This window comes from Amblyomma americanum, chromosome 11 (genome assembly GCF_052857255.1).
Source record: "Amblyomma americanum isolate KBUSLIRL-KWMA chromosome 11, ASM5285725v1, whole genome shotgun sequence".
In the NCBI taxonomy this organism is placed as follows: Eukaryota; Metazoa; Arthropoda; class Arachnida; order Ixodida; family Ixodidae; genus Amblyomma; species Amblyomma americanum.
In genome coordinates this window covers 65,784,407-65,799,528 of record NC_135507.1, presented here as the reverse complement: position 1 = coordinate 65,799,528, position 15,122 = coordinate 65,784,407, and the positions used below count along the sequence as shown (strand labels likewise).

At 52.3% G+C, this 15,122-nt stretch overlaps 1 protein-coding gene across 1 annotated transcript in view; it reads left to right on the top strand.

The window, feature by feature from the left end:
• LOC144111483 (receptor-type tyrosine-protein phosphatase epsilon-like) overlaps positions 1–15,122 on the top strand; it is a 102,633-nt gene that overhangs the window by 58,018 nt on the left and 29,493 nt on the right. Inside the window, exon 16 of the mRNA XM_077644795.1 lies at positions 2,566–2,714. Within this exon, the coding sequence (XP_077500921.1) occupies positions 2,566–2,714 (149 nt within the window). The remainder of the gene's footprint in view (positions 1–2,565; positions 2,715–15,122) is intronic.

Genomic DNA, 15,122 nt, shown 5'->3' with positions numbered 1-15,122 from the left:
GCCAGGCCCATTACGTCCTCTAAGCTGCACGCGTTGAGTACACTATTCAACAGATCAGCACTCACGTCTTTTACATCCTTTCCATTGAACGATCTTTAGGGTTCAAAACACTATTGAGATCTCCCAATAATATGAACACTCAACTTCATTCAAGCAACGAACATAACTATTCAAAAAATCCACGCCGTTCCTTTTTTTTCGTGGGAGAATAGAGGACAACAACCCTTACCGCGAATGTTTCGTATGTAAAGTAACACATGATTAGCCGCCCGCTTGCACAAGTTATTATTTGTTCCTCTACTACGCCTATGTTTTTCATGAGGAAAAGACAGCATCCCACCGACAAACCAGCCGCATGGCTTATACAAACATTGAATAGTGACCGAAAACCAAGCACCATGTTATCTGTTTGCTGCTCATCCTACGCTTTTGTTTCTTGAATAGCCTCGACATCTTGATCTAAATCAACAAACAGTCGGTTCCACTGCACTTGCTTACGCTTCGAGGCAAGTCCTCGTAGGTTCAGAGTGCCTACTTTTAGCGATTTCTTCAAATAAGCCATAGCGTACACACATCAAACAGTGACTAAAGCTCACTGCTTCTTTCTCTCGTCACGAGTGAGAGAAATGGACCGTGACAATACCCGCCGCGGTGGCTCAGTGGTTAGGGTGCTCGACTACTGATCCGGAGTTCCCGGGTTCGAACCTTACCGCGGCGGCTGCGTTTTTATGGAGGCAAAACGCTAAGGCGACCGTGTGCTGTGCGATGTCAGTGCACGTTAAAGATCCCCAGGTGGTCGAAATTGTTCCGCACTCCTCCACTACGGCACCTCCTTCTTCCTCTCTTGTTTCACTCCGTCCTTTATCGCTTTCCTTACGGCGCGGTTCAGGTGTCCAATGATATATGAGACAGATACTGCGCCATTTCGTTTCCCCAAAAACCAATTATTATTATTATGACCGTGACAAGAATAACTTGCCTTTCTTGGCTCCCTCCCCTCTTTATGCCTTTCGAGCCGACAAAGTTCTCGTTCCGTAGCCGGTACCTTTTCGTAGTCACGAGGTCGCTCAATGGAAGCGACTGTCGCATCTATCGGCGCCTCGTAATCGTGGTCGCGTGAAGTGCCCTCCCTAGTTGGCTCTTCTGGCGGCACAGCAGCATCCGCCTTCTTGCCAGTCGTTTCTGCAGCGGCGTCACCTCGTGACTTCTCGTCGCGAGCAGGCTGCTCCAGCTGCTGGAAAGGAGGGCCGTCGCTGAGTCCTGAAGTGGGCGGGGCTCCGGAGTTCTCCAGTTCATCCTGGTCTATGAGCAGCTCACTCCCGTCGTCATGATTCGGAGCAGCACCCCTGGCCACACGCGGATACGTGCGGAAGCACCCTGCCCGTTGTGTCCGAATAAGCGACACAAGCTTCACCTGGGGGGGTGGCAGTCGCGTCGAATACGTCCTGTCCTCTTGCACAGTAGGCATGTTGGTGGACGTCCAGGCACCACCACAAACAGTTGCCCTCCGCAAAACTTTAACATGTGGGGTAAAGCATCGATGGAGGGCCCCTTCTTAAGAACCGTGTGCACCAGCCGGGTTGTCGGTTCGACGTCTTCGAAACTCCGACTGTTCCACTGCTCATGAGTCATGTCTGTCACATCTCCGAAGTCTTCAAAATCTTTCTGCCCATATTCATTCGGCATGTAGAAGGGCACGCAGGGCACTCTGAAGACCAACTCACGTTTGTTGGGGTCAATGACTGCACAATAGCGTTTTTTTCACTTCTAGTGCTCCTTCTGTCAGCAGTCGTTTCTTCGCTTCCGCAGTTTTCAGGTTCAACATCCACACATGCGACATTTGAAAGGCCGCAATGCTACCCACGAAGGGTAGATCACTGGCAGTTTCCAATGGCTCACAAAAATCCTATATGCGAGAAAGCCGCCCGCAATATCGGAGTGAAGGAAAACCGTGGTCTTCATTGCGTCTCCCGTTGGCAGCGTAGGTAAAAACTAGGCGATAGCCCACTGGTGGGCGTCGCTCACCAAATCCTCGGCCAGACATGACCGATAACGAAGCGTGCTCAGAGCTTCCCATCACACGACCTTCTTCCACAGAAGCAGGAAGTGGAATGACTATGCTACTTCCTGCAAACGCATATGCAGTTCTCCATGTCTAGCGTAACGACGCTGGAGAGTGTTTAAAAAAGGAGTTGAATCAGACGGGTACCTACCAAATGCCCTCCAGTGTCTCCAGCATCTATGATTCACTAGCAGTTGTGTACTTAATGAACATCTTAACCACACATCAGTGACACAAGCAGCAACACTGCACTAAAGCCTTTCGCCTCACCGTACTTTGAGTCAAGAAAGTGCCCGCTAAATTTTTTTTCGTCTCTGCGTGCCTGTACCCGTTCGCTTTAAAAACATTGAGAAGCTGCAACCACAAAAACTTAATTCCCTCATGCTGCGCCTCGTAAGACGCAATCAAGAATTGCGAAAAACGGTGAAAATTTTATTTCACTGCAGTTTAAAATCTTAGTAGCGCTGGTCTAATGATCCTTTTTCCTACTTTCTCATCCGCAGGAAGGGCAGACACGGAGCGTGACTCAGTTTCACTACACGACATGGCCCCGCGGAAGTGTGCCACCTTACACCGACTCCCTACACTCATTCATCACCGCTGTACGGAGCAGTCATCCAGGTGACTCTCACCCAACCATTGTCCATGGCAGGTAAGGAAAACGCATTTCACCTCTGCAGCTCACTTCTGTGAGCGAGAAAGAATGGCAAATGGACAACTCAGTCTTGAAGCGAAACGTTTTACTACGCCGGCCTTTCGAGCCGTTCGCGGGGCCAGAAGTTTGATCTTGAATGCTGCCAGAGGTCAAACCATCAGCATAAATGGTGGTAGCCAGGTTCTACACCAAAGTGGTCTATAAGGCTAACGTCAATGTCAAAGGCAAAATTCGAGATAGTTGGTGTAATAGCCACTGGTTGTTCTGCTGCAGCTGATGTCATATAAAAGAGGAAGAGCAAAAAGTCGAGGGGTATACAGTATATTGCATTTGTATCGTGAAGACGTTCAAAAATATTCCCGCTTCAAACGCTGGCTCGTTTGCTGTGAACCTATACACAGAGCTTGCGTAATATGGTAACTTTTGTATCGTAGGAACATTGACAACGATACTTACTTAGCTGAGTTGTGCATGATGCAAAACCATAATTGCTTAAAGATCAGCGAACCGAAACCCGAGAGCGCCGTTTTTTCGCTGAAGGGCGGCAATGGGCAATCTATTTTCTGCTGTCACCCTCCGATGCGTTCTGAGAGCCACGAAAGCAGACGAAACGGCCGTAACTGCGTAATCAAAGGGCCCGCGCTTCCTGCAACGTTCGCCTCGGGGCCTTGTTGAGCCGATTTCCATTACAGAAAACAAATGGCGCCACTGCCGCCTTACAGCTAATCAATGGCGTTTGCGGGTTTCGGTTGGATGATCTCGACGCCGACGATTACGTTTTCGCATCATGCACTGCTGAACTAAGCAAGTACCGCTGTAACACTAGCTACATCACAAAGGTTACCATAATATGCAAGCTCTGTGTGCAGTTTCTCCGCTAAGGAGCGAGCGGTTGAGGCGCAGAAATTTTTGAAAGTTTCGCGATAAAAATGCACAATATTATATCAGCGCATGTGTGCGCGCTCAATGCCAGGCGCCTGGAGCGATTGAGGAAGAGATCATTTTGCCGTAGCCGCGCGTCGAGAAGCCATAGTCGCGAAGTTTATGTTCTTTCGACAATAAGAAGATGTTTAACAAAAAATGCCTACTACTGTGTGTGTGTCGGTATGGCTCTCTATGGACACCAGTCGCTCGACCACAATCGTAGCCAAAGGGATGCAGCTTTTCGCTTTCGACCAGTGTTAACCACTGCTAAATCACTAGCAATTATTTCCAAATAATTGACCTGGCGAATCTCGGTACGACTAAGTGCACCCAGTGTTGCGTGCGTTCCTCACCACTTAAGTCGCGCAGAAGGGAAGCAACGCCCTTTGACCTTCACCGCAAGTCGTCAAGAGAAGTAGGAACGCGGCAATGCAACATGGCCACTCAGGAAGCAGCGTGTCTGCAAACCTTCGTGACTTTTTCGGGCGGCGGACGGGCGGTGATAGTGGCTTGTCACTCTACTCTACAGTCGACGGGACATGAAAGAAAGTGCACAGTGCCAGCGGTGGGGGTGAGCAGGCGTGATTTACATGTGTTACCGTGGAGCCAGCAGGCGAGACGCCTATGATCGCGCACAACGAAAGCGCTTTGTAGTGACTGTCTGTTCGCCACAATACCTACTGCATGGCCACTTCTGAGAGTAGCGTCAAAGCAGGCCCTTCGTGACCTCTTGGGGCGGTGGATGGGTTCTTTTAACAAGACCTGTAATGCAGTGTGAGAGGCCATGAGCCAGGCGAGCCGTTCTCCACACAGCGAACGAACGCCCGATGGTGTCGTAGCAATTGCCACTTAAGGTACCATCTCAAATGCGCGTGAATCTGAACTGGCCATCGGAGCGAAAGATAAAAGTTTTTATCACGTGTTGTACACGCGGCCAGCTTGTCACCCCGGGTCTCCTATGGACGTAAGACACTAGGCCGACAGCATAAAAGGTGTGCGGCTGTACCCGTGTGGTTGGATCCCTGTGGGAGAGATGGCTCCCTGGCCTTACGGGGATGGGATCTAGAAGCTCTGGCTCATGTCTTGAGGGCTCCTTGTCACCGGCGGTATCTGTAGCTTTACCGTCGTCGTCGCTTCACATGACGCAGTTGTGTCGGCGCGCGGCCTTTCAATATTTCCTCTCATTACCGTTTCAACTCTCCTATGTCTGCACTTTGCAGCGGGGGTGGTGCAAACATTTATTAATAAGCAATAAAAAGGGGAACAAACCCCCTAGCATAACACGAGGTAACCCTTAGGGAGCAACCTTTACAGGGCAAAGAAGAGCCCTTGGAGTGCTACCCGCTTCAGGGCGTCGGTAATTATCCGGCGCTGGTCAGCAGCAGCGGAGCTGGCCAGGAGAGTCTCCCTGTATTACTCCACCGTGGTTGGGGATGGAGGGTGTGGGAACGTAGGTCAAGTGAGGAGGATGTGAAGAAAGTCTCTCGGTTTCCCAGAGAGCTTAAAGCACGTCAGGAATTTATCAGCGTAGCGGGCATGAAGGAGAATATGGTAGGGAGCAGCTGGGGTCTGGAGTCTGCGCCAGTGGGAGGCCTTGGTTAAGGTTAGTGAGGGAGCCGGCGGTGCATAAGCGCGCCGGGGATGTCGGTAGTAGCTAGGAATACCTCTGAACGTAAGCAGACACTCCCGGGTTGGCGGAAGCGGTCCGACTCCGACCCGGAAAGTGAAACCTTGGGTGATAGAGTGGAGCTCCTCGTTACCCGGGAGGCCTGCGTCTGCGGGGGTCCTAATAAGGGTTACGGGGCACGTGAGGTTCCAGAAGCGTAAACGTCAAGTTAAAAAATGAATAGGGCGGATTTTTAAGTCGCAGAGGTGGAGATGAGAGAAAGAGCAATGGCCGCTTCCTCTGCAATTTTGGATCAGTCTGTGGTAATGGAGCCAGATGCAAGTAATTGGACCTGATCGTTAGCGACGGCGAAGCCCATCGGGAAGCCCGACTAGTACGCTGCCACGTGCACTTAGCCAACTTCGGAACTGTCGCCGAACAGTTTGTGTAGAGATTTGGCGCTTGCTGCCCTGCGTTCTCCGTCGTGCTAGTTTGCATGTTCTTAGGGATGGGAAGGATGATTAGATGGGAGCGTACGTCTTGATGTAGGGGAACACCCTGGGTAGAATGGGTGACCTGGGCGATGCCCAGCTGACAGAGTAGAGTGCGGCTCGCCGTGGTACCCGAAAGGTGAGTGAGCGGTGTTTTTAGGGCGGCCTCTGCAGCTCCTCAAACTTGTGGTACCGACGTTGCCTAGCCGCCAGTAGAGGTGCTCAGGGGTAAGCGGAGCGCGACCATCGTGCAGGTGCTGAGGAGCGCTTTGATTCGGTCCCACTCCTTCTGCTTTAAGTGAAGATGGGGGAAATGAGTACGGCGTGCGGCTTATGATGTAGGATTGGCTGAGCCGGAGAGTGTTCCGCTCTCAAAGACCGCGCGCCAGTTCGCCACGCGCCTAATGAGTAGAGTTGGTTGCTGATGTGGGTCTGGAGAGCTGCGATGGCGTTGCCGTGCGCATGGAGTGCCGTGCCCATGGGAGTGAATTGAATCTTGAGCTCACGGGACGAGGACGAGTTGTCTTCTTGTCTGCTCTTGCAAAAAGTTGGATCCAACTTTCCGCAGAGGCTGCTGGCAGTAATGTTTGCGGCGGTGGATTAACCTCGCATCCCTAGATAATGTGCGCCTGAGTGTCAAACACCCCGGGGTCACGATTAGGACAGACGGGGTAGTATTTCGCGTCAGGTATAGTCTAGAATGACTGAGAATGGAATTGGTATGCAGTCTGCGAAGCATGGTTGCTTACTTTCGGTCGTTGTCGGGGTGGGGAGGCGGTTACATGCGTCTTCTCTACTTGTGCAAGTTGCTTTCCGCACAGGATAGGGGGCCTCGGCGAGAATATCCGGGTTCGAGGGGGCGGCTTCCCGGTTGGTTAATCCTCGGGTAAAACGGTCGACCCCTTCATTTCCAGAGTTCCACGCGTGCGCTGGTACCCACACTAAGCTCACAGAGCACTCGAGTGTGCACCCGCGGAGGATGTGTGCGGGAAGTACACAAATTTATTTCGTTGAGAAATTTTGAATCACTCGTTTATTGTCGCTGAGCATCGTGCGTGTACGGGGACCTGCGATGGCCAGCGCGATCGCGAACTCTCCGTTAGTGGTGGGGGAGTGTGCGCACTGTTGCGGCGTTGACGAGGGTGGTGGTTGGCGTAGCTGCGTAGGCCACGTATGTGTTGGAGTCGTATTTCGCCCCGTCCACGTACATCGCGTGTTCGTCGGTTAAGTACGTGTCGTCCAGAGCGCATATCGTAGCGGCCGGGCAACATGTTCTTGACAATGGGTTTCACGACCAGCCGACTATAGACACATGTTGGAAGGGGAGAAGTGAATGGATGTCAACTGTTGCGTTGATGTTGAGACTGTCGAGAATGTAACAATCATGTTTGCTGCGAGAAAGGCGGCGTATCTGAGCAGTCTCGTGTGCTTCGATAAGCTCTGTGAAGGTGTTCAATACTCAGAGGTGGAGCAGACGTTTCGTGCTGGCAAACTGGGGCAGTCCCATTGCCGCCTTGTACGCCGAGCGGATGACGCTGTTTACCGCCTCGTTATAATTGCTGCGCAGGTGGTAATGGAGGTACGAATACACAGTCCTACTAAGGAGGAAGGCTTGCATGAGGCGACAGAGGCCGATCTCCCGCATGCCTCTGCGGGGAGTCGCGATACGGCAGATGAGGCCGTTGATACAGTGAGCGGTGGTTCGGAGGCATTGGATGGCTTCAAAGTTCTGCATGTTGTTCTGCACCAGCATACTTCACACGCGGATTTGCATTGTCTTCACGGGAGGTATGAGGTGGGGGTCGATGTGGAGCGTGATCGGCTCTTGGGGGATCGGGGACTGGTTGTCGAACCCGCCTATCCTGAATGTCTAACAGTTCGGATTTGATCGGCGAGCAAACCAGACCGCTTGCTTGCTCGGAAGCGTAGACGGTGTCGATTGCCTGTTGGAGTGAATCTTGTATCTCTCCGTCCGAGCCAGAGTTGGTACAGAGGGTGATATCGTCGGCGAGAAGGGACAGTTTGATATGGGTTATAGTGTCCAGAAGTGAGGGCAGGCCTCGCATAGTGACATTAAAGAGGAACGAGGGCATGACTTCTCTCTGTGGTGCCCTCCGGTTTGCCGATTGCGATTTTGTCACTGCAGAAGTCTCCAATGTGGAGTTCTGGAGTTGGGTTGTAGAGAAAGTTGACAATATAGTTGTAGGTGCAGGTCCCTACATTTATATGGGAGACGTTGGTCAGTATAGATGTGTGCGACACGTTGTAGAACGCCTTACTGATGTCGAGGCCGAGAATGGTGCGTGTGGTCCGGATGGTTCCGCGCCGATTAGGTCGTGTCGTATCTGCCACATGATGTTGTGGATGGAGAGTCCAACCCAAGAACCAGTCATGGTGGATGAGGAGGTCTTCCTTGTCTACGCGGATGTGAAGTCGGTAGAATTACGCGCCCCATAAACTTCCCCAGGCGAGACGTGAGCAAGATGGGCCAGAGATTGCACAGCCCGAGTCGTTTGGCTGGTTTGCGTATAAAGATTACCTTGGCATACTTCCAGGAGTCTAGAAGGCGACCTTCATGCCACTGGTGGTTGAAAAGGTCACCAAGTGCTTCGACTGAATGGTGGTCAAGGTTGCGTAGCATCTTGTTGATGATGCGGTTGTCGCCGGCGGCCGCGCTTGTCTTGTAGTGGTTGAGGGCGGCGGGACTTGCGACGCCATGATGTCTCCGTCCTCGAGTATTCCGAAGGGATGGGAATGCTTGTGGATGTGCTGATGTATTTGTCTTTCAAGGGAACGAGGACTTCCTCGATGGTGCCTTAAACGCGAGTATGACGCGGTTGAGATACTTGTATGGTGCAGACTTAGTGTGTTCCGGATCAAGCATGTGCTTGAGCAGAAACCACGTGTTCTCTCATCCCAACTGCCCGTTGAGGTGGTCGCAAGTCTGGTGCCATTTCTGCTGACTGAGTTTGGCAGAGTAGGCTACGGTCTCTCTTTCGAGGCGAGCTAGCCGAAGCATAAGAGAGCGGTTGTGTTAGCATCAGACCCAGCGAGCGTGAAGACGGTGCTTGGCCTTCCACAAGCGCATGAGTTTGGTTGGCGTCTGGGTTTGTCATGCTCCTCCTGAGTGGTTATGTAGGTGGCGTTGTCGGCGTCGTGAAGCATTGTATTGCCCCATGTGTTAAGGCCATTCATCAGGTTCTGCGGACGCTGAGCTCGCACGTACCGGAAAACGTCCCAGTAGGTGTGCGCGACAATGCAACTGGGGGCCTTGCTGTGTGTGGCAGTAAAGGAAGCGCTGAGAACATAGTGATCGGTACCTATGTTCATACCGAGATTTTTCCAGTGCGCGCCAGGGATATTGCGGGCGAAAGTGAGGTTCGGACAGCTGTCTTGCGCGGCACTGTTGCCGAAACGGGTCGGTCGTTCGGGGTCGAGGAGTGTCGTTAGAACCAGTGTCTGGGCTGCCTCCCATACCTTGACTTCTTTGCGACCACAGGCTTTGCGCGGGTTGCTCTACTCGGCGTGCGGTGCGTTAATGTCGCTTACTATAAGCAGCATCTCGTTCCGCGCGGCTCCACAGGCTTTGCTGAGGAGAGTGGCTACTATAATGCAGTTCTCACTTGGGGGCTGTACTCGTTTCGGATGTTGAGCGGGGAGTGGGTTCGGCTGTTAGAAAGGACCTGCACGAAAGTCTGCGGTACTTCGGCGTAGTCAATCGAGCTGATTGACTGTGAGGGAGCGGTGTACGAGGATTGCGGTGCTCGTGCGAAGATCCGGCGCCACCGGTTAGTTGTAGGCGGCATAGGTGGTCCGTATGGTGTCGGTGTACGTTTCTTGAAGCGCTATAATGTGGTGTGTGTATGGCGGGGCCTGCAGGGTATGCTCCAAGGTTCTTTGCTTTGCCTTGAAGCCCCTGCAGTTCCACTGCCATGCCGTGATGGGCGCGTTACCCACGGCGTTTCGTGTAAGGTTCGGGGTGCTGCGGAAGCGCTATGGCGGTTTTAAGAATACCGCCAGAACACGCGCGCGCGGCTGTACTCTCGGGCGCGGGAGTCGAACCAGGCGACTGAGTGCGCTGGGGGGTGGTGAGGTCGATCATTTCCGAGGTTCCTCTAAGGCGGTCGAAACAGGATGGTGAGGGTGTGGATATTGGCTGCCATGGTGGCACAGCCGTCAATGAGACGGTCAATAGAGGGGTGAGCCGTTGGAGGGCGTCCTCTCTTTTAGAGATACGAGCGTCGAAGGCGCCGAATTTGGCATCACTCTCGGAGGTGGAGGGTGAGGAAGTCTTGCGCTTAGTGAATTGGGGCTGGTCAGTGCCCATGTTGTAGTCATTTGGTTGATTGGGGTTGGGAACATAAGCCGTCTGCTGGGGCTGCGGTTATTGTTGTGCCTATGCAGACTCCAAGCTGTGAATTTTGTCAGAGCCTGTGTCATCTGGAGCTGTAGTTGTTTGACCATGCCTGCCGGTTCCCTTAACTGCGGGTTGGCCATTTGGCTCGTAGCTGGTGGAGGAATTTTTCACCTAACCTGCTTGGCGGGCTTGCTCTCCGGCCTGGTCTGGGAATTTGCCCGGGAATCCCGAGAGCGTGATGAGGAGCGGCTACGGCTCTTGCGGCTGGAGCTGCTGCTGCGCAGTGGAAGGAAAGAATCATCCCTTGGGGTCGTTGTTGGCTTTCGCGGCCTAGGAAAAGGGACCGGCCGCCATGTGACAAGGTTCCGGACTCAGTGTCAGTATCCGTGGAGGAATGGGGTGATTGGCCGGTTGGTGGCCACCAAACGGTACTTGCAGTTTCTCCTGCTGGTGGGATGTGGGCACACGTGCATCGTGTGCAAAGGAACTTGATGCGCATGGCTTGACAGGTGGGTGGTTCGCCGGCTGGTTGGTGCTTCCGAACACACACCGCAGCGGCGACAAGTGGGTTGGTATGGTTGAGAGTGCACGTGCGCTGTGTGGCCCAGCTTGCGACAGTCCAAGTACCGCATGTATCGGGGCAACTTGGTGGTAACGAAAGTGACGACAAAGTGTCTTGTCTTGGCCATGCGGAACGGAGCAACGATGGGGTGGTCAGGGTTGCGAGCCCGAAGCTTGGCGAGGATTTCAGCGACGCTTTCATAGCTGTAGACCCGGTACAGGATACTCCGCCCGGAATTGTTCGGGCCTGGGGCAGAGGCGGCGACCGGTATGGAAGTGGTGTCAATGGTGATGGTCTGTACCTTGGCGTAATACACTGCACAAACACGGTCGGGCGCGCTGACTGTGTTCTTAATGGGAGTGGATTCGGACCTGATCCGCAGTGACTGCCTGGTGTTTGTCGACTTTGGCGGCTTCGTAGATGGCAACAGCCTGTCGTGCGGGGCCGACGGTGGGAAGATTGAGCGAGCCCTGCGCTCGGAGGATTATCGTGAGGCCTTGCAAAGGCAGGTGGGGAAGCGGACCCTTCTTGGTCGGCGGTGGAGGGCGCCCGCGATGCCGTGGATCCGGGAGAGCCGGTGTCGTGGCAAAACGCTAAGGCGCCCGTGTGCTGTGCGATGTCAGTGCGCGTTAAAGATCCCCAGGTGGTCGACATTATTCTGGAGCCCTCCACTACGGCAGCTTTCTTCCTTTCTTCTTTCACTTCGTCCTTTACCCCTTTCCTTACGACGCGGTTCAGGTGTCCGCCGATATATGAGACAGATATTGCGCCATTTCTTTTCCCCAAAAAACCAACCAACCAACCAACCGGTGTCGTGGCTGGAGTCTGGGCTCCAACAGTCTGCTGGTGTGTCGAAGATGGTCTTCAGTAGCGGCGTTACATCTAGAACGCCGCCCATTCGCCGTCGGATAACTCAGCGACGGTATTGTCAGTAAACGTTTCCTCACCATGCTGATCTAAGAGGCTAAGACCGGCGGCGCACAGTGTACGACTTAGTTGAGGAGTAATTGTGCGCGGTGGGGAGCGGCATCACCGCCTCAGCTGCGCGCGAACGCGCCGAGGACGCGCGGCTTAGTTGCCGCCGCTGCTGTCGTGGCCAAACGAAATTGGTCTAATTCAGAAACTCTTGCCTGCCTGGGTCTCAGAAAACAGCATGATGGTGGACTATGTAGAGTCCATGCGTCTAAATTAGTGGATGTGAGGGTAGCGCTCGTAAATGAGGAGGTCCTTGATGTCTTCCTATCAGTGGTGGAGATCGGTCCCGTGGACAACGCCGCGGGAGGAGTCCTGAGGTGCCGCTTGGTAGGAGTCTATGTCGTAGGCGGTGCCTTTGACGAGTATGGACTTGATGGCGAGTTAGCGGAATCGGCGCTGTATGTGGGCAGTGTTCATGAGTAAGAGATGCTGGGGGGTATTGATGATGACAGCGTTGGGCTTGGCTTCTTGAGGTCCGAGGCAGGCTTCTCTGCGTCTCTCTCTCTCGCTTGTTCTTTCCTTTAAGGAGTCCCATAGGAGCATCCATGCCTCGTCTAAGCTTAGGCATCGCCCTCAGATTTCGTCGCGGCAAATCAGCACATAAGTTGCTTTCATTTCTACAACATAGATGGCATTGCGTTGCCACAGCTCAAGGCAGACGATTAAAATGTTTTATGAGTAATCCGTGAATACACGCGAATAACGCGATGGTTGTCAACTCCTGTTGGAAAATTTGCAATCTCATAATTACTCATGTATGCATCAGTACACAAAGACATTTCACGATGTAAAACACTCCAAAGTATTCAATATGTCCCCTTTTTCTTCAGTTCGAACCAACGAGACTTTGTAGCGTGTTCTGCGCGTACTCAACTCGCGGCACTCCTCGCGGTCCGCAAGACCTAGGTTTCATTCGCATATCTTCTCGAGATTTTTTATTTCGAGATTCTGGTGTTGCAATGACAACGCCAACAACTCCGACACAAGAGCGCCTTAACGCTACCACGTTAAAAGTCGGAAAGCGAAGATAAGAAAGCACAGACATAAAGTACAAGAAAACTGCAAAAATAGTAGTACGCCCGTAGCAATTTTCCGAGCCTATAAGCGACTTCGTACTGCTGGCGGGTGTTAGTGATTTTTGAGAAAAGGAAATGGAGTAGTAACTCTGTCACTAATCTGTGGACACCTCAAGAGCACTGTAAGGGAAGCATGGAAGTTGCATGGTAAACAAGGAGAGAGAGAGGTGCCGTTGCGGTGGGCTCACAAAGTATTAAAGAACTAACAAAACTGCGTTGACCTGGACACTGGTTCCCCAGTAAAGAGGTGGCTCACGAGGTAACTGGAGGTTTATACCACCGGGATAGTGAGGACCCTCTGGGGCAAGAAAGCAGTGAACGCATGGCAAAATATTAGAAATTGCTCAACATTACAGATTTGAACGTAGGCTGGTAACCCCACCACATCCCTCTTTAAATACTACGCAGGCAGTCGCGTTGAGTCTGCTCCAGGCATACCACACGCAGTCCTGGTGAACCATATGTTACCGGAGGAATGATCAGGCGGATGTTCACACTGCGGGTTGAGAGGGTCCCTGGACCATATAAGTTAGGAATGCCCAAATGCTTCTGCGAGGGCGCTGAATGTGAATTCTAAACAATCAAACAATCCTGGGAGAGCCTGCGGCGTAGTTTGGACCCTTTGTTCTAGATCCGCCTCGTCCGACTGTCTGAAAAGGCCCCGGGGACAACAGACATCCGGGCCAGCATCTAAAGCGGTGCCTCCTACCTCCCCGGCCAAGTGCCGAGGGGCTGAGGGAATACCATTTTTTTTTCGGATATCGAAGTTCTTCCCTCCTCTTCCTTTGAACAAGTGGGGATCTTTATCGTGCTCTGACAGCGCGCAGCACACGAGCGCCTTTTTTCGCTTCACCGCAATCAAAACGCCATTGCGGCGGTTGGTCTCGAACCGGGTACTCCGGCTGAATATCCGAGCGTCACTAACCGCGTCATTCAGCGCCCGCTTCTTATGTTGATGCGCTTACCTCGTGTGATGCGTGGTTCGGGTGCTGCTGTCGGAGGTGGTCACTGAAGACCACGCTCATGTTATCCAGGTCGGGGGCCAGGTAGCTAGCAGGAAGCTGGCGTGCGGTGGTCACGAGTTCGTTGGTGTTTTATTTGCCCAGGATTTTGGGCTGTCCAGACAACCACTCTTGGCTAACGGCGAAATTGCACTAAGGTAGGCTCTCGAGGTGCGCGTGGATCTCACATAGCAGCAGGGAACAACGACCACGGGTCTGCTTGTGGATGAGAGCAGTGCATATGCTGTACAGCAGAGCGTATCTGGGCGGCGGTGGAGCAAGGGTTGCCAATATGTCCGGCGCTATCAGATGCTCAGCAGCTTCGCCGTGGTGGACGAGCCCAATTAGCTCACACGCTGTTGGCTGTGGAGGCGCATGGCAGCGACAGTCGCCACCGCTGGAAGCGAGCTGCTTTCGCTTCCCACGAAGGTGCGAAGGTTTCTGTGCACACGACGAGGTGATCTTGAAAATGTAAATTGATTTTTTAGGAAAGGAAATGTCGTAGTAACTGTCTGACATGTATCGGTTGAAACCCGAAATGCGCCGTAAAGGAAGAGATAAAGGCGGGAGTGAAAGAGATGACAGAGGAATAAAATTTATTCCCACCAGTCAAAAATGACGGCGGAGAAGGCTTTAACCTAAACCCTGATTCATTCCCCTAGCCGCCTAAAAAATGAAAATTGGTTTTTGAGGAACGAAACTGGCGTAGTAATTGGACCACTTATGTCGGTGGACACCAAAATTTGGTGCAAGAGAAGACATGAAGGCGTAAGTCAAAAAATAACGAGAGAAGCAGGTTGCGTAGTGCCGGAAATAATTTCGACCACATCGGTATCTTCAGCGTGCACCAGCATCTGACAGCACACAGGCGAGTTTTGAGTTTCGCCTCCATGGAAACGCCATGGTTAAGGTGACCTTGGAGTAATATTTTTCACAGTAATTACCTGATTAAAGCTTCTTTCAAATATCATTCTTCAGAAATATATAAATTGTAGTGTTGCAGCGGAGAAGCCGATCACAAGAATAAACTGGAGGAATAGGCCGGTATAAATGTTCTAGTGTGCTCAGTACTGTGTAAGTTTTAATAAACAGCAGTTACGCTGGGAACCAACTGTGTATGAAGACGAAAGGAGGCGCGATGGAGGCGAAATTGTAGAAGCCTGTGTACTGTGCGATGTCAGTGCACGTTAAAAAACCCCAGGTTGTCGAAATTTCCGGAGCCCTTCACTACGGCATCTATCAAAGCCTTAGTCGCTTTGTGACGTTAAACCCTCATAAACCAAACAACACCATAGGAGGCGCAAGTCCTGTGTCATGTCTTGTTATTCCTGGTGTGTTGTTGAGTTCTTCGGATACAATATACGGTTGCATAGTCTGCTATTGTTCACTTTCTGCAGATTGGTGCTGGAAAGG